This window comes from Pezoporus occidentalis, unplaced genomic scaffold (assembly GCF_034315485.1).
Source record: "Pezoporus occidentalis ecotype Australia unplaced genomic scaffold, CSIRO_AGI_Poc_V1 ctg580, whole genome shotgun sequence".
Classification (NCBI taxonomy): Eukaryota; Metazoa; Chordata; class Aves; order Psittaciformes; family Psittacidae; genus Pezoporus; species Pezoporus occidentalis.
In genome coordinates this window covers 17,651-39,127 of record NW_026915922.1, presented here as the reverse complement: position 1 = coordinate 39,127, position 21,477 = coordinate 17,651, and the positions used below count along the sequence as shown (strand labels likewise).

The following is a 21,477-nucleotide window of genomic DNA, read 5'->3' as shown; positions in this document are numbered from 1 at the left end:
GGGGATAGCGCCCCCTGGTGGTGGGGAGGACTCTGTGTGTGAATGGGGATAGCGCCACCTAGGGGGCAGGAGGACCACGTGTGTGGGGAGGAAATGCCCCCTAGCAGTGGGGAGGACCGAGTGTGTATGGGGATGGCGCCACCTAGTGGTGAGGAGGACTATGTATGGGGATAGCGCCACCTAGGGGGCAGGAGGACCCTATAGGGGGATCCCCTATAATGGGTATTATGGGATGGGGGATCCCCTATAATGGGTGCTATGGGGTTGAGGACCCATATATAGGGGTACTATGGGATGGGAGGACGCCCTATAATGGGCTCTATGGGGCGCTATGGGGCAGGCCCCACCCATTGACCCCTCTTTTCTCCCCCCCCCCCCCCTCCAGATCAACGTGGGCACCACCGTGACCATGACGGGAAACGGGGGGGGTCGAGCCCCTCCCCCACCCCCCGCGGGCTCGGCCGAGGCCCCCCCGGGCCCCTCCCCCACCGCCTCCACCCCCAGCAGCCCCGGGGACGCCGCCCCCACCCCGGAGGGGCCCCCCCCTCCCCCTCCCCCCGGGCCGCCCCCCCCCCGCGTCATCCGGATCTCGCACCAGAGCGTGGAGCCCCTCGTGCTCATGCACATGAACATCCCCGGTGAGCCCGAAACACACAAAAACAACCCCAAAACACCCCAAAACACCCCCAAAACACCCCAAAACACACAAAAACGCACAAAAACACCCCCAAAAACGCCAAAAACACCCCCAAAACACACAAAAACGCACAAAAACACCCCAAAACACACAAAAACACACAAAAACACCCCAAAACACACAAAAACACACAAAAACACCCCAAAACACACAAAAACGCACAAAAACACCCCCAAAACACACAAAAACACCCCAAAAACACCCCAAAACACCCCAAAAACAGCCATTCCTGGAATTCTGGCACCTCTTCCTCGACAAAGGAGCGGTGAGCACCCAAAAACACCCCAAAACACAAAAAAAAAACAAAAACACCCCAAAACAACCCAAAAACACCCCAAAAACACACAAAAACACACAAAACCAACCCAAAAATACCCCAAACCACAAAAAATGCACCCAAAAACACCCCAAGAGCATCCAAAAACAACCCCAAAAATACCCCAAAAACACCCAAAAAAACGCAAAAAACACCCCCAAAACACCCAAAAAACACCCAAAAATACCCCAAAATACAAAAACAAAAAAAAAACAAAAAACACCCCAAAAGGCAAAAAAAACTAAAAAAAAACCCAAAAAATGCCAAAAATGCCAAAAACAACCCAAAAACACCCCAAAACACCAAAAAAACACCCCCAAAATACCAAAAAAACAGCCAAAAACAACACCAAAACACCCCAAAACAACCAGAAAACACCCCAAAAACACGCCAAAAACACTCCAAATTCACCCAAAAACACCCCAAAACACCAGAGGGACACCCAAAACCACCCCAAAACAGACCCCAAAACACCCCGAAACCACCCAAAACGGTCCCAAAAACACCCAAACCCACCCAAAATGGACCCAAAACCACCCCAAAACACCCAAAATGCACCCAAAATCAGCCAAAAAGGACCCAGAAACACAAAACGCTCCAAATTAGCCAAAATACACCCCAAAATAGACCCACAATAAACCCCAAACCACCCAAAATACCCCCAAAAGAGGCCCAAAACCACCCATAGCACCCCAAATAGAGCAAAAAATCCAAAATCCACCCAAAACCAACTAAAATAGATCCCAAAACCGAACAAAATACACCCTAAATAGCCAAACATACAAAAATACAAAAATCCACCCAAAAGCATGCAAAATAGAACCAAAACACCCAAATTACACACAGAATTTCCCAAATCCAACCCCCAAAACAGCCCACAAACACCCCAAAATGAACCCAAATTAGACCCAAAATCCACCCAAAATAGACTCAAAAACACCCAAAATAGACCCAAAATAGACCCAAACCCACCCAAAATCCACTCAAAAGCACCCAAAATAGACTCAAACCCACCAAAAATAACCCCAAAAGTGCCCCCAAAAAAACCTTGAAAGTGACCCAAAATCACCAGAAATTCACTCAAAACCACCCAAGATAGACCCAAAACCACCCAAATTCCACCCAAAAGCACCCAAAATTGCCCAAACCCACCCAAAATGAACCCAAAAGCACCAAAAATAAACCCATAATAGACCCAAAATAGACCCAAACCCGCCCAAAATAGACTCAAATGTACCCAAAATGCACCCAAAATAGAGCCAAAACCCACCCAAAATCCACCCAAAGCACCCAAAATAAACCCAAAATTGCCCCCCCCCAAATCCTTGAAAGTGACCCAAAATAGACTCAAAAAACACCCAAAGTAGACTCAAAAAACACCCAAAATTGACCCAAACCCACCCAAAATAAACCCAAAACCCCCAAAATCCACCCAAAATCCACCCAAAATAACCCCAAAATAGACCCAAACCCACCCAAAATAACCCGAAAATTACCGCAAAAAAGCCTTGAAAATAGACCCAAACCACCCAAAATCCATCAAAACAAGACCCAAAACCACCCAAATTAGACCCAAACCCACCCAAAATAACCCCAAAATAGACCCAAAACCACCCAAAAAGCACCCAAAATCCACCAAAAAAAGACCAAAACCCACCCAAAATAGACTCAAAGAACACCCAAAATACACCCAAAATAGACCCCAAATAGACCCAAACCCACCCAAAATAACCCCAAAATTATCCCCAAAAAAGTCTGGAAAATGACCCAAAATCCACCCAAAAGCACCTAAAATAAACCCAAAATAGACCCAAAATAGACCCAAAACCCAAAATAAACCCAAAACCACCCAAAATCCACCCAAAAGCACCAAAAATCCACCAAAAAAGGACCCCAAACCACCCAAAATAGACCCAAACCCACCCAAAATAACCCCAAAATTACCCCCAAAAAAGCCTTGAAAATGACCCAAAATCCACCCAAAATAAACCCAAAACAGACCCCAAAATACCAAAATAGACCCAAAACCACCCAAAATCCACCCAAAAGCACCCAAAATCCACCAAAAAAAGACCCAAAACCACCCAAAATAGACTCAAAATAGACCCAACATAAACCCAGAATAAACCCAAAATAGACCCAAAATCCACCCAAACCCACCCAAATTACATCCAAAATTGCCCAAAACCACCCATAATCCACCCAAAATAAACCCGAAATAAACCCAAAATAAACCCAAAATTGACCCAAAATAAACCCAAGATAAACCCAAAACCACCCAAAATAGACACAAAATAGACACAAAATAGACCCAAAATAAACCCAAAACCACCCAAAATAGACCCAAAATAGATCCAAAATAAACCCAACATAGACCCCAAACCACCCAAAATAGACTCAACACCCAAAATAGACCCCAAAACTACCAAGTAGACCCAAACTCACCCAAAATCCACCCAAAAGCACTCAAACCCAAAATAGACCTAAAACCACCCAAAATAGCCCCCAAAATACCAAAATAGACCCAAAACCACCCAAAATCCACCCAAAAGCACAAAAAATCCACCAAAAAAAGACCCCAAAGTAGACCCAAAACCACCCAAACTAGACCCAAAACCACTCAAAATAGGCCCAAACCCACCCAAAATAACCCCAAAATTACCCCCCAAAAAGCCTTGAAAATGACCCAAAATAAACCCAAAGCAGACCCCAAAATACCAAAATAGACCCAAAAACACCCAAAATCCACCAAGACCCAAAACCACCCAAATTAGACCCAAACCCACCCAAAATAAACCCAAAATAAACCCAAAACCACCCAAAATAGACCCCAAAATACCAAAATAGACCCAAAATAGACCCAAAATCCACCCAAAACCACCCAAAATAGACCCCAAAATACCAAAATAGACCCAAAACCACCCAAAATCCAGCCAAAAGCACAAAAAATCCACCAAAAAAAGACCCCAAAATAGACCCAAACCCACCCAAAATCCACCCAAAAACACTCAAACCCAAAATAGACCCAAAAAGAGACCCAAAATAAACCCAAAACCACCCAAAATTGACCCCAAAATACCAAAATAGACCCAAAATAGACCCAAACCCACCCAAAATAACCCCAAAATAGACCCCAAAAAAGCCTTGAAAATGACCCAAAATCCACCCAAAATAAACCCAAACCCACCCAAAATTCCCCCAAAACCCCTCAAAAAACCCCCAAACCAACCCAAAATGACCCAAAATCCCCTCCCCCTCCCCCCCCCCCGGGGGTCTCCCCTCCCCCCTCCCCCCATTGACCCCGTTCTCTTCTCTCCCCTCCCCCACCCCAGAGTCAGGGGCGCCGGGGGGAGGGGCCACGGGAGCCCCCCCCGGGCACGGCCTGGGAATGGGTGAGTGGGGGAGGGGCACTTGGGGGGCGGGGGCGGGGCGAGCTATGGGGCAGGGAGGTGGGGGGCAATGGGGCAGAGCTATGGGGTAGGGGTTACGGGGGACGCTATGGGGCAGGGCTATGGGGCAGGCTGTGGGTTGCACTATGGGGTAGGGGTTACGGGGGACGCTATGGGGCAGGCTGTGGGTTGCGCTATGGGGCAGGCTGTGGGTTGCACTATGGGGTAGGGCTACGGGGGCCGCTATGGGGCAGGGAGGTGGGGGGCAATGGGGCAGAGCTATGGGGTAGGGGTTACGGGTGACGCTATGGGGCAGGGCTATGGGGCAGGCTGTGGGTTGCGCTATGGGGTAGGGGTTACGGGTGACGCTATGGGGCAGGGCTATGGGGCAGGCTGTGGGTTGCGCTATGGGGTAGGGGTTACGGGGACGCTATGGGGCAGGGAGGTGGGGTTGCGCTATGGGGTAGGGGTTACGGGGATGCATGGGGCAGGCTGTGGGTTGCGCTATGGGGTAGGGGTTACGGGTGACGCTATGGGGCAGGGCTATGGGGCAGGCTGTGGGTTGCGCTATGGGGTAGGGGTTACGGGGACGCTATGGGGCAGGGCTATGGGGCAGGCTGTGGGTTGCACTATGGGGTAGGGGTTACGGGGGACGCTATGGGGCAGGGCTATGGGGCAGGGCTATGGGGCAGGCTGTGGGGTAGGGGTTACGGGTGATGCTATGGGGCAGGGCTATGGGGCAGGCTGTGGGTTGCACTATGGGGTAGGGGTTACGGGGGACGCTATGGGGCAGGCTGTGGGGCACTATGGCAGTGGGTTGCACTATGGGGTAGGGGCTATGGGGGACGCTATGGGGCAGGGCTATGGGGCAGGCTGTGGGTTGCACTATGGGGTAGGGGTTACGGGGGACGCTATGGGGCAGGCTGTGGGTTGCACTATGGGGTAGGGGTTACGGGTGATGCTATGGGGCAGGGCACTATGGGGTAGGGGTTACGGGTGACGCTATGGGGCAGGCTGTGGGTTGCACTATGGGGTAGGGCTACGGGGCACGCTATGGGGCAGGGCTATGGGGCAGGCTGTGGGTTGCACTATGGGGTAGGGGTTACGGGTGACGCTATGGGGCAGGGCTATGGGGCAGGCTGTGGGTTGCACTATGGGGTAGGGGTTACGGGGGACGCTATGGGGCAGGCTGTGGGTTGCACTATGGGGTAGGGGTTACGGGTGATGCTATGGGGCAGGGCTATGGGGCAGGCTGTGGGTTGCACTATGGGGTAGGGGTTACGGGTGACGCTATGGGGCAGGGCTATGGGGCAGGCTGTGGGTTGCACTATGGGGTAGGGGTTACGGGTGATGCTATGGGGCAGGGCTATGGGGCAGGCTGTGGGTTGCACTATGGGGTAGGGGTTACGGGTGACGCTATGGGGCAGGGCTATGGGGCAGGCTGTGGGTTGCACTATGGGGTAGGGGTTACGGGTGATGCTATGGGGCAGGCTGGGGCAGGCTGTGGGTTGCACTATGGGGTAGGGGTTACGGGTGACGCTATGGGGCAGGGCTATGGGGCAGGCTGTGGGTTGCGCTATGGGGTAGGGGTTACGGGTGATGCTATGGGGCAGGGCTATGGGGCAGGCTGTGGGTTGCACTATGGGGTAGGGGTTACGGGTGACACTATGGGGCAGGGCTATGGGGCAGGCTGTGGGTTGCGCTATGGGGTAGGGCTACGGGGCACGCTATGGGGCAGGGCTATGGGGCAGGCTGTGGGTTGCGCTATGGGGTAGGGGTTACGGGTGACGCTATGGGGCAGGGCTATGGGGCAGGCTGTGGGTTGCACTATGGGGTAGGGGTTACGGGGGACGCTATGGGGCAGGCTGTGGGTTGCGCTATGGGGTAGGGGTTATGGGTGGCGCTATGGGGCAGGGCTATGGGGCAGGCTGTGGGTTGCACTATGGGGTAGGGTTTACGGGTGACACTATGGGGCAGGCTGTGGGTTGCATTATGGGGTAGGGGCTATGGGGCACGCTATGGGGCAGGGCTATGGGGCAGGCTGTGGGTTGCACTATGGGGTAGGGGTTACGGGTGATGCTATGGGGCAGGGCTATGGGGCAGGCTGTGGGTTGCGCTATGGGGTAGGGGTTACGGGTGACGCTATGGGGCAGGGCTATGGGGCAGGCTGTGGGTTGCACTATGGGGCAGGGCTATGGGGCAGGCTGTGGTGTGTGTTGGGGTATGGGGCAGGGTATGGTTTACACTGTGGGGCAGGGGTTATGGGTCACGTTATGGGGCTGGCTATGGGGCAGGGCTATGAGTTGGGCTGGGGGTCACGCTATGGGGGAGGGCTATAGGGTGGAGCCGTGGATCATGGGATAGGGTGGGCTATGGGGGGAGTTATGGGGCAGGGCTATGGGGCAGGGGTTCTGGGTCGGGCTATGGGGCAGGGGTTCTGGGTCACACTATAGGGCAGGGCTATGGGGCAGGGCTTCTGGGTCCCGCTATGGGGCAGGCATTGTTGGTCCCGCTATGGGGCAGGGCTATGGGGCAGGGCTTCTGGGTTCCGCTATGGGGCAGGGGTTCTGGGTCCCGCTATGGGGCAGGGGTTGTGGGTCCCGCTATGGGGCAGGGCTATGGGGCAGGGGTTCTGGGTCCCACTATGGGGCAGGGGTTGTGTGTCCCGCTATGGGGCAGGGGTTGTGGGTCCCGCTATGGGGCAGGGCTATGGGGCAGGGGTTGTGGGTCCCGCTATGGGGCAGGGGTTGTGGGTCCCGCTATGGAGCAGGGGTTGTGGGTCCCACTATGGGGCAGGGGTTGTGGGTCCCGCTATGGGGCAGGGGGGGCAGGGGTTGTGGGTCCCGCTATGGGGCAGGGCTATGGGGCAGGGGTTGTGGGTCCCGCTATGGGGCAGGGCTATGGGGCAGGGGTTGTGGGTCCCGCTATGGGGCAGGGCTATGGGGCAGGGCTTGTGGGTCCTGCTATGGGGCAGGGCTATGGGGCAGGGGTTGTGGGTCACGCTATGGGGCAGGGGTTGTGGGTTCCGCTATGGGGCAGGGCTATGGGGCAGGGCTTCTGGGTCCCGCTATGGGGCAGGGGTTGTGGGTCCCACTATGGGGCAGGGCTATGGGGCAGGGGTTGTGGGTCCCGCTATGGGGCAGGGGTTCTGGGTCCCGCTATGGGGCAGGGCTATGGGGCAGGGCTTCTGGGTCCCGCTATGGGGCAGGGGTTCTGGGTTCTGCTATGGGGCAGGGCTATGGGGCAGGGGTTGTGGGTCCCGCTATGGGGCAGGGGTTGTGGGTTCCGCTATGGGGCAGGGCTATGGGGCAGGGCTTCTGGGTCACGCTATGGGGCAGGGGTTGTGGGTCCCGCTATGGGGCAGGGCTATGGGGCAGGGCTTCTGGGTCCCGCTATGGGGCAGGGGTTGTGGGTCCCGCTATGGGGCAGGCTCTGACCCCCATTTCCGCCCCCCAGGTGCGTCTCCGCTGCAGCTGCCGCCGCTGCCCCCCGAGTTCCTGCAGGCCGTGGCCCATCAGATCACCCAGCAGGCGGTGGCCGCCGCTGCCTCCGCAGCCACAGGTGAGCCTGCCCCATAGCGACCCATAGCGGAGCTCTGCCCCATAGCGACCCATAGCGGAGCTCTGCCCCATAGCGGCCCATATCGGAGCTCTGCCCCATAGCGACCCATAGCGGAGCTCTGCCCCATAGCGACCCATAGCGGAGCTCTGCCCCATAGCGACCCATAGCGGAGCTCTGCCCCATAGCGACCCATAGCACAGCACTGAGCCAGAGCACAGCTCTGCCCCATAGCGACCCATAGCGGAGCTCTGCCCCATAGCGACCCATAGCGGAGCTCTGCCCCATAGAGACCCATAGCACAGCACTGCGTCAGAGCCCAGCTCTGCCCCATAGAGACCCATAGCGGAGCTCTGCCCCATAGCGACCCATAGCGGAGCTCTGCCCCATAGAGACCCATAGCGGAGCTCTGCCCCATAGCGACCCATAGCGGAGCTCTGCCCCATAGCGACCCATAGCGGAGCTCTGCCCCATAGCGACCCATAGCAGAGCTCTGCCCCATAGCGACCCATAGCGGAGCTCTGCCCCATAGCGACCCATAGCGGAGCTCTGCCCCATAGCGACCCATAGCGGAGCTCTGCCCCATAGCGACCCATAGCGGAGCTCTGCCCCATAGTGACCCATAACGGAGCTCTGCCCCATAGCGACCCATAGCGGAGCTCTGCCCCATAGCGACCCATAGCGGAGCTCTGCCCCATAGCGACCCATAGCGGAGCTCTGCCCCGTAGCGACCCATAGCGGAGCTCTGCCCCATAGCGACCCATAGCACAACACTGCGCCAGAGCACAGCTCTGCCCCATAGCGACCCATAGCGGAGCTCTGCCCCATAGCGACCCATAGCGGAGCTCTGCCCCATAGCGACCCATAGTGGAGCTCTGCCCCATAGCGACCCATAGCGGAGCTCTGCCCCATAGCAAAGCTTTGCCCCATAGGACAATATTGCCCTATAGTGACCCATAGCGCAGCTCTGCCCTATAGCAAAGCTTTGCCCCATAGGACAATATTGCCCTATAGTGACCCATAGCGCAGCTCTGCCCCATAGCAAAGCTTTGCCCCATAGCACAACATTGTCCTATAGTGACCCATAGCGCAGCTCTGCCCCATAGCAAAGCTTTGCCCCATAGCACAATATTGCCCTATAGTGACCCATAGCGCAGCTCTGCCCCATAGCAAAGCTTTGCCCCATAGGACAACATTGCCCTATAGTGACCCATAGCACAGCTCTGCCCCATAGCAAAGCTTTGCCCCATAGGACAATATTGCCCTATAGTGACCCATAGCGCAGCTCTGCCCCATAGCAAAGCTCTTGCCCCATAGCACAATATTGCCCTATAGTGACCCATAGCGCAGCTCTGCCCCATAGCAAAGCTTTGCCCCATAGCACAATATTGCCCTATAGTGACCCATAGCGCAGCTCTGCCCTATAGCAAAGCTTTGCCCCATAGGACAACATTGCCCTATAGTGACCCATAGCGCAGCTCTGCCCCATAGCAAAGCTTTGCCCCATAGGACAATATTGCCCTATAGTGACCCATAGCGCAGCTCTGCCCCATAGCAAAGCTTTGCCCCATAGCACAACATTGCCCTATAGTGACCCCTAGCGCAGCTCTGCCCCATAGCAAAGCTTTGCCCCATAGCACAATGTTGCCCTATAGTGACCCATAGCGCAGCTCTGCCCCATAGCAAAGCTTTGCCCCATAGCACAATATTGCCCTATAGTGACCCATAGCGCAGCTCTGCCCCATAGCAAAGCTCTTGCCCCATAGCACAACATTGCCCTATAGTGACCCATAGCACAGCTCTGCCCCATAGCAAAGCTTTGCCCCATAGGACAATATTGCCCTATAGTGACCCATAGCACGGCTCTGCCCCATAGCAAAGCTTTGCCCCATAGGACAATATTGCCCTATAGTGACCCATAGCACAGCTCTGCCCCATAGCACAACGCTGTCCCATAGAGACCCATAGTAAAGCTCTGCCCCATAGAACAATATTGCCCGATAGTGACCCATAGCGCAGCTCTGCCCCATAGCAAAGCTTTGCCCCATAGCACAATATTGCCCTATAGTGACCCATAGCGCAGCTCTGCCCCATAGCAAAGCTCTTGCCCCATAGCACAATATTGCCCTATAGTGACCCATAGCGCAGCTCTGCCCCATAGCAAAGCTTTGCCCCATAGGACAACATTGCCCTATAGTGACCCATAGCGCAGCTCTGCCCCATAGCAAAGCTTTGCCCCATAGGACAGTATTGCCCTATAGTGACCCATAGCGCAGCTCTGCCCCATAGCAAAGCTTTGCCCCATAGGACAACATTGCCCTATAGTGACCCATAGCACAGCTCTGCCCCATAGCACAACGCTGTCCCATAGAGACCCATAGTAAAGCTCTGCCCCATAGGACAATATTGCCCTATAGTGACCCATAGCGCAGTTCTGCCCCATAGCAAAGCTTTGCCCCATAGCACAATATTGCCCTATAGTGACCCATAGCGCAGCTCTGCCCCATAGCAAAGCTTTGCCCCATAGGACAATATTGCCCTATAGTGACCCATAGCGCAGCTCTGCCCCATAGCACAATATTGCCCTATAGTGACCCATAGCACAGCTCTGCCCCATAGAACAATATTGCCCTATAGTGACCCATAGCACAGCTCTGCCCCATAGAACAATATTGCCCTATAGTGACCCATAGCGCAGCTCTGCCCCATAGCCCAGGCCTCTTTGTCTCTCACCCCCTTTGTTCCCCCCGCTCTAGGCCAGGCTGTGGGGGGGTTCCAGCCCCCCACCCGCGTCGTCATCGCCCGCCCCACGGCGCCCCCCCCGCGCCCCACACATCCTGGAGCCCCACAAGCGGCCGCCACCAACCCCGTGAGTGGGGGGAGATCAATGGGGCTCAATGGGAATCAATGGGGATCAGTGGGGATCAATGGGGCTCAATGGGGTCAGTGGGGATCAGTGGGGCTCAATGGGAATCAATGGGGATCAGTGGGGCTCAATGGGAATCAATGGGAATCAATAGGGTCAATGGAACTCAATGGGAATCAATGGGGTCAATGGAGCTCAATGGGTGTCAATGGGGATCAATGGGGCTCAGTGGGTGTCAGTGGGGGTCAATGGGGCTCAGTGGGTATCAATGGGGTCAATGGAGCTCAATGGGTGTCAGTGGGGTCAATGGAGCTCAAAGGGAATCAATGGGGATCAGTGGGGCTCAATGGGGTCAATGAAGCTCAATGGGTGTCAATGGGGATCAATGGGGATCAATGGGGCTCAATGGGTGTCAATGGAGCTCAATGGGTGTCAATGGGGATCAATGGGGATCAGTGGGGCTCAATGGGGTCAGTGGGGATCAATGGGGCTCAATGGGAATCAATGGGGTCAATGGAGCTCAATGGGAATCAATGGGGTCAATGGAGCTCAATGGGTGTCAATGGGAATCAATGGGGTCAATGGAGCTCAATGGGTGTCAGTGGGAATCAATGGGGTCAATGGAGCTCAATGGGTGTCAATGGGAATCAATGGGGTCAATGGAGCTCAATGGGAATCAATGGGGTCAATGGAGCTCAATGGGAATCAATGGGGTCAATGGAGCTCAATGGGAATCAATGGGGTCAATGGAGCTCAATGGGAATCAATGGGGCTCAATGGAGCTCAATGGGAATCAATGGGGTCAATGGAGCTCAATGGGTGTCAATGGGGATCAATGGGGTCAGTGGGGCTCAGTGGGAATCAATGGGGATCAGTGGGGCGCAATGGAGCTCAATGGGAATCAATAGGGTCAATGGAGCTCAATGGGAATCAATGGGGTCAATGGAGCTCAATGGGTGTCAATGGGGATCAGTGGGGCTCAATGGGGTCAGTGGGGCTCAGTGGGAATCAATGGGGATCAGTGGGGCTCAATGGAGCTCAATGGGAATCAATGGGGTCAATGGAGCTCAATGGGAATCAATGGGGTCAATGGAGCTCAATGGGTGTCAATGGGGATCAATGGGGTCAGTGGGGCTCAATGGGGGTCCCCACCATGGGGCGCGCCCCCCATGACCCCCCCTGACCCCCGCAGGCCCCCGCGGGGGGGGCGTCGCTGGCACAGGTCATCAGCGGCCTCGTGGGGCAGCTCCTGATGCAGCCGCTGGTGCTGGGTGAGAGCTATGGGGCGCTATGGGGCGCTATGGGGCTCTATGGGGCTCTATGGGGCTCTATGGGGTCTCTATGGGGTCTCTATGGGGCTCTATGGGGCTCTATGGGGTCTCTATGGGGCTCTATGGGGTCTCTATGGGGGTCTATGGGGTCTCTATGGGGTTTCTATGGGGCTCTGTGGGGTCTCTGGGGTCTCTATGGGGTCTCTATGGGTCTCTATGGGGGGTCTATGGGGCTCTATGGGGTCTCTATGGGGTCTCTATGGGGCTCTATGGGGCCTCTATGGGGTCTCTATGGGGCTCTATGGGGTCTCTATGGGGCTCTATGGGGCTCTATGGGGGTCTATGGGGCTCTATGGGGTCTCTATGGGGTTTCTCTATGGGGCTCTATGGGGGCTCTATGGGGTCTCTATGGGGGCTCTATGGGGCTCTATGGGGCTCTATGGGGTCTCTATGGGGCTCTGTGGGGTCTCTATGGGGCTCTATGGGGTCTCTATGGGGCTCTATGGGGTCTCTATGGGGGTCTATGGGGGCTCTATGGGGCTCTATGGGGTCTCTATGGGGCTCTATGGGGTCTCTATGGGGCTCTATGGGGCTCTATGGGGGTCTATGGGGCTCTATGGGGTCTCTATGGGGTTTCTATGGGGCTCTATGGGGCTCTATGGGGCTCTGTGGGGTCTTTATGGGGTCTCTATGGGTCTCTATGGGGCTCTATGGGTCTCTATGGGGGTGTGGGGGGGCTCTATGGGGCTCTGTGGGGTTTCTATGGGGCTCTATGGGGTCTCTATGGGGCTCTATGGGGGCTCTATGGGGCTCTATGGGGCTCTATGGGGGTCTATGGGGCTCTATGGGGCTCTATGGGGTCTCTATGGGGCTCTATGGGGCTCTATGGGGCTCTGTGGGGTCTTTATGGGGTCTCTATGGGTCTCTATGGGGCTCTATGGGTCTCTATGGGGGTGTGGGGGGGCTCTATGGGGCTCTGTGGGGTTTCTATGGGGCTCTATGGGGTCTCTATGGGGCTCTATGGGGGCTCTATGGGGGTCTATGGGGCTCTGTGGGGTCTCTATGGGGCTCTATGGGTCTCTATGGGGTCTATGGGTCCCTATGGGTCTCTATGGGTCAGGGGGGTCCATTCTGTGGCTCCCCCCTGACCCCCCTTTTCTCCCCCCCCCCTCCCCCAGCCCAAGGAGGCTCCTCCCCCCTCCCCCCCCTCCCCCCTCCTCCGGCCCCTCCCCCCCCTCGGGGGGGGCTCCGGGGGGCCCGGTCCCGACGGCCTCGGCCCCGCCCCCGCAGGCCCCGCCCCCCGCCGAGGAGCAGCCAATGGCGGCGCTGCTGGGGGGGCTGCTGGGGGCGGGGCCGGCGCCCGTTGCCATGGCGATGGCGGTGAGTGGAGGGGGCGGGGCTCATTGCCTTATATGGAGGGTGGGGGGCGGAGCCTGATGGAGAGGGGGGCGTGGCTTGAAGGGGTGGAGCGCTCTGATTGGTGCAGCCACTGGGGGGGGGGGGGCGGGCTCAATCTGAGGGCCCATTGCCTTATATGGGGGTGGGGGGCGGAGCATCAAGTGGGGGGCGTGGCTTTAGGTGGAAGGGAGTGGTTTAAATGGGGGGAGCTCTGTGATTGGTGGAGCCACTTTGGGGGTGGGCTCAATGAGAGGCCCATTGCCTTATATGGCAATGGGGGCGGAGCCCCATGTGGGGGGCGTGGCTCATAGGGTGGAGCTCTGTGATTGGTGGAGCCACTGGGGGGGGTGTGTGTGCATACATTGCCTTATATGGCGATGGGGGCGGAGCTCTGTGATTGGTGGGAGCTCTGTGATTGGGGGGTGTGTGCGTGCATACGTTGCCTTATATGGAAATGGGGGCGGAGCCCCATGTGGGGGGCGTGGCTCATAGGATGGAGCTCTGTGATTGGTGGAGCGACTGGGGGCGGTGTGTGTGCATACATTGCCTTATATGGCAATGGGGGCAGAGCCCCATGTGGGGGGCGTGGCTCATAGGGCGGAGCTCTGTGATTGGTGGAGCCACTGGGGGGGGTTGTGTGTGCATACATCACCTTATATGGCGATGGGGGCGGAGCCCCATGTGGGGGGCGTGGCTCATAGGGTAGAGCTCTGTGATTGGTGGAGCCACTGGGGGGGGGTGTGTGTGTGCATACATTGCCTTATATGGTGATGGGGGTGGAGCCCCATGTGGGGGGCGTGGCTCATAGGATGGAGCTCTGTGATTGGTGGAGCCACTGGGGGGGGGTGGTGTGTGCGTGTGCATACATCGCCTTATATGGCGATGGGGGCGGAGCTCTGTGATTGGTGGCGTTCCTGGGGGGTGTGTGCGTGCATACGTTGCCTTATATGGAAATGGGGGCGGAGCCCCATGTGGGGGGCGTGGCTCATAGGGTGGAGCTCTGTGATTGGTGGAGCCACTGGGGGGGGGGTGTGCATACATCGCCTTATATGGTGATGGGGGCGGAGCTCTGTGATTGGTGGCGTTCCTGGGGGGTGTGTGTGCATACATCGCCTTATATGGCGATGGGGGCGGAGCTCTCTGATTGGTGGTGTTCCTGGGGGGGTGTGTGTGTGTGCATACATTGCCTTATATGGCGATGGGGGTGGAGCCCCATGTGGGGGGCGTGGCTTATAGGGTGGAGCTCTGTGATTGGTGGAGCCACTGGGGGGGGTGCGCGCATACATTGCCTTATATGGCGATGTGGGCGGAGCCTCACTCCTCCCCTCCCCCCCCCCCTTTCTCTCCCCCCCCCTCCCCCCCTCCCCAGAGCCCCTCCCCCCCGGACGCTCCCCCCCCTCCCCCTCCCCGCTCCCCTTCCCCTCCCCCCTCCCCCTTGCAGCAGCGAGGCCCCTCCCCCCCAAGGGGGGCAGAAGCCCCGCCCCCCGGGGGGGGGGGAGGGGAGGCTCTGCCCCCCGAGTTCTTCACGTCGGTGGTGCAGGGGGTGCTGGCGGCCATGTTGGGTCCCTTGGGGGCCCCTCCCCCCGGGCCCCCCGAAAGCATCGGGGCCTTCCTGCAGCGCCTGAGCGGGGGGGGGCCCCTGGACGGAGGAGGGGGGGGCCCCGACGGTGAGTGAGAAAGTGGGGGGCGGTGGGGGGCAATGGGGGGCAGTGGGGATCAATGGGGGGCAATGGCGATCAATGGGGGGCAATGGGGAGCCATAGGGCTCAATGGGAGTCAATGGAGATCAATGGGGGTCAAAGGGTTCAATGGGGGCAATGGGGATCAATGGGGATCAATGGGTTCAATGGGGTCAATGGGGATCAGTGGGGTCAATGGGGGGCAGTGGGGTTCAATGGGGTTCAATGGGGGGCAATGGGGTCAATGGGGATCAATGGGGTCAATGGGGATCAATGGGGTCAATGGTGGGCAGTGGGGATCAAGGGGGATCAATGGGGTTCAATGGGGTCAATGGGGGGCAATGGGGATCAGTGGGGTTCAATGGGGTCAATGGGGATCAATGGGCATCAATGGGTGTCAGTGGGTGTCAATGGGTTCAATGGGTCTCTATGGGTCTCAATGGCTCTCTATGGGTCTCTATGGGTGTCAGTGGGTCTCTATGGGTGTCAGTGGGTGTCAATGGGTTCAATGGGTCTCTATGGTTCTCAATGGGTGTCAATGGGTTCAATGGCTCTCAATGGGTGTCAATGGGTCTCTATGGTTCTCAATGGCTCTCTATGGGTCTCTATGGGTCTCAATGGGTGTCCATGGGTCCGGCAGGGTTCCTGGGGGCGCTGCTGTCGCTCATCACCCAGCACCTCTGCATGGGTTCAATGGGTGTCAATGGGTCTCAATGGGTTCAATGGGTCTCAATGGGTCTCAATGGTTCTCAATGGGTGTCAATGGGTCTCAATGGCTCTCAATGGGTCTCAATGGCTCTCAATGGGTGTCAACGGGTCTCAATGGCTCTCTATGGGTCTCAATGGGTTCAATGGGTCTCAATGGGTGTCAATGGGTTCAATGGCTCTCAATGGGTGTCAATGGGTGTCAATGGGTTCAATGGGTCTCTATGGTTCTCAATGGGTGTCCATGGGTCCGGCAGGGTTCCTGGGGGCGCTGCTGTCGCTCATCACCCAGCACCTCTCCATGGGTTCAATGGGTCTCAATGGGTGTCAATGGGTGTCAATGGGTTCAATGGGTCTCTATGGTTCTCAATGGGTGTCAATGGGTCTCAATGGCTCTCAATGGGTCTCAATGGCTCTCTATGGGTCTCTATGGGTGTCTATGGGTCTCTATGGGTCCGGCAGGGTTCCTGGGGGCGCTGCTGTCGCTCATCACCCAGCACCTCTCCATGGTGGACGTGGTCCTGCTCCTGCACGGGCGCTGCCACCCCCTGCAGCGCCTGCAGCCCCTCCTGCGCCGCTGCTTCCGGCAGCGCTTCCTGCGCGGCGCCCGGCCCAGCGACCGCAACGTGCGCGTGAGTCACCCCATGGGCACGGGGGGGGACAAAATGGGATCCAAATGGGACAAAATGGGATCCAAAAGGGGTAAAATGGGCAGAAAATGGGACAAAATGGGTCAAAATGGGAACAAAATGGGAGAAAATGGGATCAAAATGGGATCAAAATGGGACAAAATGGGCACAAAATGGGAAAAAATGGGATAAAATGGGATAAAATGGGCACAAAATGGGACAAAATGGGCACAAAATGGGACAAAATGGGACAAAATGGGATAAAATGGGACAAAATGGGACAAAATGGGCACAAAATGGGACAAAATGGGACAAAATGGGACAAAATGGGATCCAAATGGGATAAAATGGGCACAAAATGGGACAAAATGGGCAGAAAATGGGACAAAATGGGATAAAATGGGCAGAAAATGGGACAAAATGGGACGAAATGGGCACAAAATGGGCACAAAATGGCACAAAATGGGATCAAAATGGGACAAAATGGGACAAAATTGGCACAAAATGGGACAAAATGGGACAAAATGGGATCAAAATGGGAGAAAATGGGACAGAATGGGACAAAATGGGCACAAAATGGGATCAAAATGGGACAAAATGGGACAGAATGGGACAAAATGGGACAAAATGGGACAAAATGGGACAAAATGGGCACAAAATGGGACAAAATGGGATCAAAATGGGCACAAAATGGGACAAAATGGGACAAAATGAGCACAAAATGGGACAAAATGGGCCAAAATGGGCAGAAAATGGGACAAAATGGGTCAAAATGGGAACAAAATGGGAGAAAATGGGTCAAAATGGGCACAAAATGGGTCAAAATGGGAGAAAATGGGTCAAAATGGGACAAAATGGGTCAAAATGGGCAGAAAATGGGACAAAATGGGATCAAAATGGGACAAAATGGGCACAAAATGGGAAAAAATGGGACAAAATGGGAGAAAATGGGACAAAATGGGACAAAATGGCACAAAATGGGCACAAAATGGGATCAAAATGGGCAGAAAATGGGATCAAAATGGGATCAAAATGGGCACAAAATGGGACACAAAATGGGCACAAAATGGGACAAAATGGGACAAAATGGGAACAAAATGGGAGAAAATGGGACAAAATGGGTCAAAATGGGACAAAATGGGACAAAATTGGCACAAAATGGGACAAAATGGGATAAAATGGGCACAAAATGGGACAAAATGGGATAAAATGGGACAAAATGGGATCAAAATGGGCACAAAATGGGATAAAATGGGATAAAATGGGATCAAAATGGGAGAAAATGGGCACAAAATGGGAGAAAATGGGACAAAATGGGAGAAAATGGGATCCAAATGGGCACGGGGGGGGGACAAGGGGATCAAAATGGGTCAAAATGGGGATAAAATGGGCACAAAATGGGACAAAATGGGACAAAATCGGCCCACAAAATGGGCCAAACCCCATGGGCACGGGGGGGGACAAAATGGGATCAAAATGGGACAAAATGGGATAAAATGGGCACAAAATGGGCACAAAATGGGTCAAAATGGGATAAAATGGGTCAAAATGGGCACAAAATGGGTCAAAATGGGATAAAATGGGTCAAAATGGCACAAAATGGGCACAAAATGGGACAAAATGGGACAAAATCGGCCCAGCGACCGCAACGTGCGCGTGAGTCACCCCATGGGCACGGGGGGGGACAAAATGGGATCAAAATGGGACAAAATGGGATCAAAATGGGCTGAAACTGACCCAGAACAAACTGAAATGGGCTGGAATTGACCCAAAATGGCACGGGGGGGACAAACTGGGCATGGAATTGACCAAATGGGTCAAACTGGGCAAAATGGGCACAAACTGGGCTGGAATTGACCCAAAATGGGCTGGAAAATGGGACAAAATGGGAGAAAACTGGGCTGGAAAATGGGCCAAACTGGGCTGGAAATGGGCCCAAACTGGGTCAAAATGGGCAGAAAATGGGACAAAATGGGATCCAAATGGGACAAAATGGGCAGAAAATGGGACAAAATGGGACAAAATGGGCACAAAATGGGACAAAATGGGACAAAATGGGATCCAAATGGGCACAAAATGGGACAAAATGGGCAGAAAATGGGACAAAATGGGCACAAAATGGGACAAAATGGGACAAAATGGGCACAAAATGGGACAAAAGGACCCAAAATGGGATCAAAAGGACCCAAAATGGGATCAAAATGAGACAAAATGGGCTGGAATTGACCCAAATGGGCTGGAATTGACCCAAACTGACCCAAAATGGGCTGGAATTGACCCAAAATGACCCAAACTGGGCTGGAATTGACCCAAAATGGGCTGGAATTGACCCAAAATGACCCAAACTGGGCTGGAATTGACCCAAACTGGGCTGGATTTGACCCAAACTGGGCTGGAATTGACCCAAAATGGGCTGGAATTGACCCAAAATGACCCAAACTGGGCTGGATTTGACCCAAACTGGGTTTAGGCCCCACGGAACCCCCAAACCCACAGAAAATTGCCCCAAATCCCCCAATCCCATCCCCCAAAAGCCCCAAAAAGCTGAAAAATCGCCCCAAAACTGCCCCCTAACGCTGGGCCCCTCCCCCCCCCCAGGCTGCGACCCACAACCTCATCATGGGGCTGGAGGACTTCATCCGGGAGAGCTTCGTGAGTGGGGCTGGGGGGCTCTATGGGGCTCTATGGGGCTCTATGGGGCTCTATGGGGTTTCTATGGGGCTCTATGGGGCTTTATGGGGTTTCTATGGGGCTTTATGGGGGCTCTATGGGGTTTCTGTGGGGCTCTATGGGGCTTTATGGGGTTTCTATGGGGCTCTATGGGGCTTTATGGGGTTTCTATGGGGCTCTATGGGGGTTTATGGGGTCTCTATGGGGTCTCTATGGGGTTGCTATGGGTTGCTATGGGGCTCTATGGGGTTTCTGTGGGGCTCTATGGGGTTTCTATGGGGCTCTATGGGGCTTTATGGGGGCTCTATGGGGCTCCGTGGGGTTTCTCTGGGGCTCTATGGGGCCTCTATGGGGCTCTGTGGGGTTTCTATGGGGCTTTATGGGGTTTCTATGGGGCTCTATGGGGCTCTATGGGGTCTCTATGGGGCTCTATGGGGTCTCTATGGGGTCTATGGGGCTCTATGGGGGCTCTATGGGCCTCTATGGGGCCTCTATGGGGGCTCTATGGGGCTTTATGGGCTCTATGGGGTCTTTATGGGGCTCTGGGGGGTTTCTCTGGGGCTCTATGGGGTCTCTATGGGGCTCTGTGGGTCTCTATGGGGTCTCTATGGGGCTCTCTGGGGTTTCTATGGGGCTCTCTGGGGTTTCTATGGGGCTCTGTTGGGCACTATGGGGGCTCTAGGGGGCTCTGTGGGGTCTCTATGGGGTCTCTATGGGTCTCTGTGGGGCTCTATGGGGTCTCTATGGGTCTCTGTGGGGCTCTGTGGATCAGTGGGTGGGCATTCTGTGGGGTGGATGTGGGGCTGGAGGTTGGGGGGGATTATAACGGATCTATGGGGCAGCTGTGTTGTGATCGTAGGGCATCCATAGGGCTCCGGATGATGGGGTCTATGGGGTGGATATGGGGTCTCCATGGGGCGGGGGGGGTCTATGGTTGTCATTGGGGTCGGGGGGATGTATGGGGCAGATGTGGGGATCAGGGGGGTCCATTGAGCTCCATAGGGCATCTATGGGGCAGATGGGGGGGGTCTATGGGGGTGCTGTGGGTCAGCCCCACACTTATGGGTCTATGGGGGTGAGTTCAGGAGGGTACATGGGGCTCCATAGGGGATCTATGGGGCAAATGGGGGGGTCTATGTGGGGGTCCTGTGGGTCAGCCCCACACTTATGGGTCAGCCCCACACTTACGGGTCTATGGGGGTGGGTTCAGGAGGGTCCATGGGGCTCCATAGGGGATCTATGGGGCAAATGGGGTGGTCTGTGGGGGGTTGCTGTGGGTCAGCCCCATACTTATGGGTCAGCCCCATACTTACGGGTCAGCCCCACACTTATGGGTCTATGAGGGTGGGTTCAAGAGGGTCCGTGGGGTTCCATAGGGGATCTATGGGGCAAATGGGGGGGTCTATGGGGGGGTCCTGTGGGTCAGCCCCATACTTATGGGTCAGCCCCACACTTATGGGTCTATGGGGGTGGGTTCAGGAGGGTCCGTGGGGCTCCATAGGGGATCTGTGGGGCAAATGGGGGGGTCTATGGGGGGGTCCTGTGGGTAAGCCCCATACTTATGGGTCAACCCCACACTTATGGGTCTATGGGGGTGGGTTCAGGAGGGTCCATGGGGCTCCATAGGGGATCTATGGGGCAAATGGGGGGGTCTATTGGGGGTGCTGTGGGTCAGCCCCATACTTATGGGTCAGCCCCATACTTGTGGGTCAGCCCCACACTTATGGGTCTATGGGGGTGGGTTCAGGAGGGTCCGTGGGGCTCCATAGGGGATCTATGGGGCAAATGGGGGGGTCTATGGGGGGTCCTGTGGGTCAGCCCCATACTTATGGGTCAGCCCCACACTTATGGGTCTATGGATGTGGGTTCAAGAGGGTCCGTGGGGCTCCATAGGGGATCTATGGGGCAAATGGGGGGGGTCTATGGGGGGGTCCTGTGGGTCAGCCCCACACTTATGGGTCAGCCCCATACTTATGGGTCAGCCCCACACTTATGGGTCTATGGGGGTGGGTTCAGGAGGGTCCATGGGGCTCCATAGGGGATCTATGGGGCAAATGGGGGGGTCTATGGGGGGGTCCTGTGTGTCAGCCCCATACTTATGGGTCAGCCCCACACTTATGGGTCAGCCCCACACTTATGGGTCTATGGATGTGGGTTCAGGAGGGTCCATGGGGCTCCATAGGGGATCTATGGGGCAAATGGGGGGGTCTATGGGGGGGTCCTGTGGGTCAGCCCCACACTTATGGGTCAGCCCCACACTTATGGGTCAGCCCCACACTTATGGGTCTATGAGGGTGGG

The 21,477-nt window shown here is 55.8% G+C and overlaps 1 protein-coding gene across 1 annotated transcript in view; it reads left to right on the top strand.

Annotated features, from left to right (window-relative positions):
- The first annotated feature begins 331 nt into the window (after nucleotides 1-331).
- Nucleotides 332-21,477, top strand: part of BAG6 (BAG cochaperone 6) — a 31,777-nt gene continuing 10,631 nt past the window's right edge. The window contains 11 exon segments of the mRNA XM_062638820.1: nucleotides 332-638; nucleotides 4,346-4,405; nucleotides 7,859-7,963; nucleotides 10,717-10,829; nucleotides 12,019-12,097; nucleotides 13,276-13,289; nucleotides 13,292-13,477; nucleotides 14,865-15,162; nucleotides 16,137-16,276; nucleotides 16,338-16,511; nucleotides 19,107-19,160. Of these exon segments, the coding sequence (XP_062494804.1) occupies nucleotides 332-638; nucleotides 4,346-4,405; nucleotides 7,859-7,963; nucleotides 10,717-10,829; nucleotides 12,019-12,097; nucleotides 13,276-13,289; nucleotides 13,292-13,477; nucleotides 14,865-15,162; nucleotides 16,137-16,276; nucleotides 16,338-16,511; nucleotides 19,107-19,160 (1,530 nt within the window).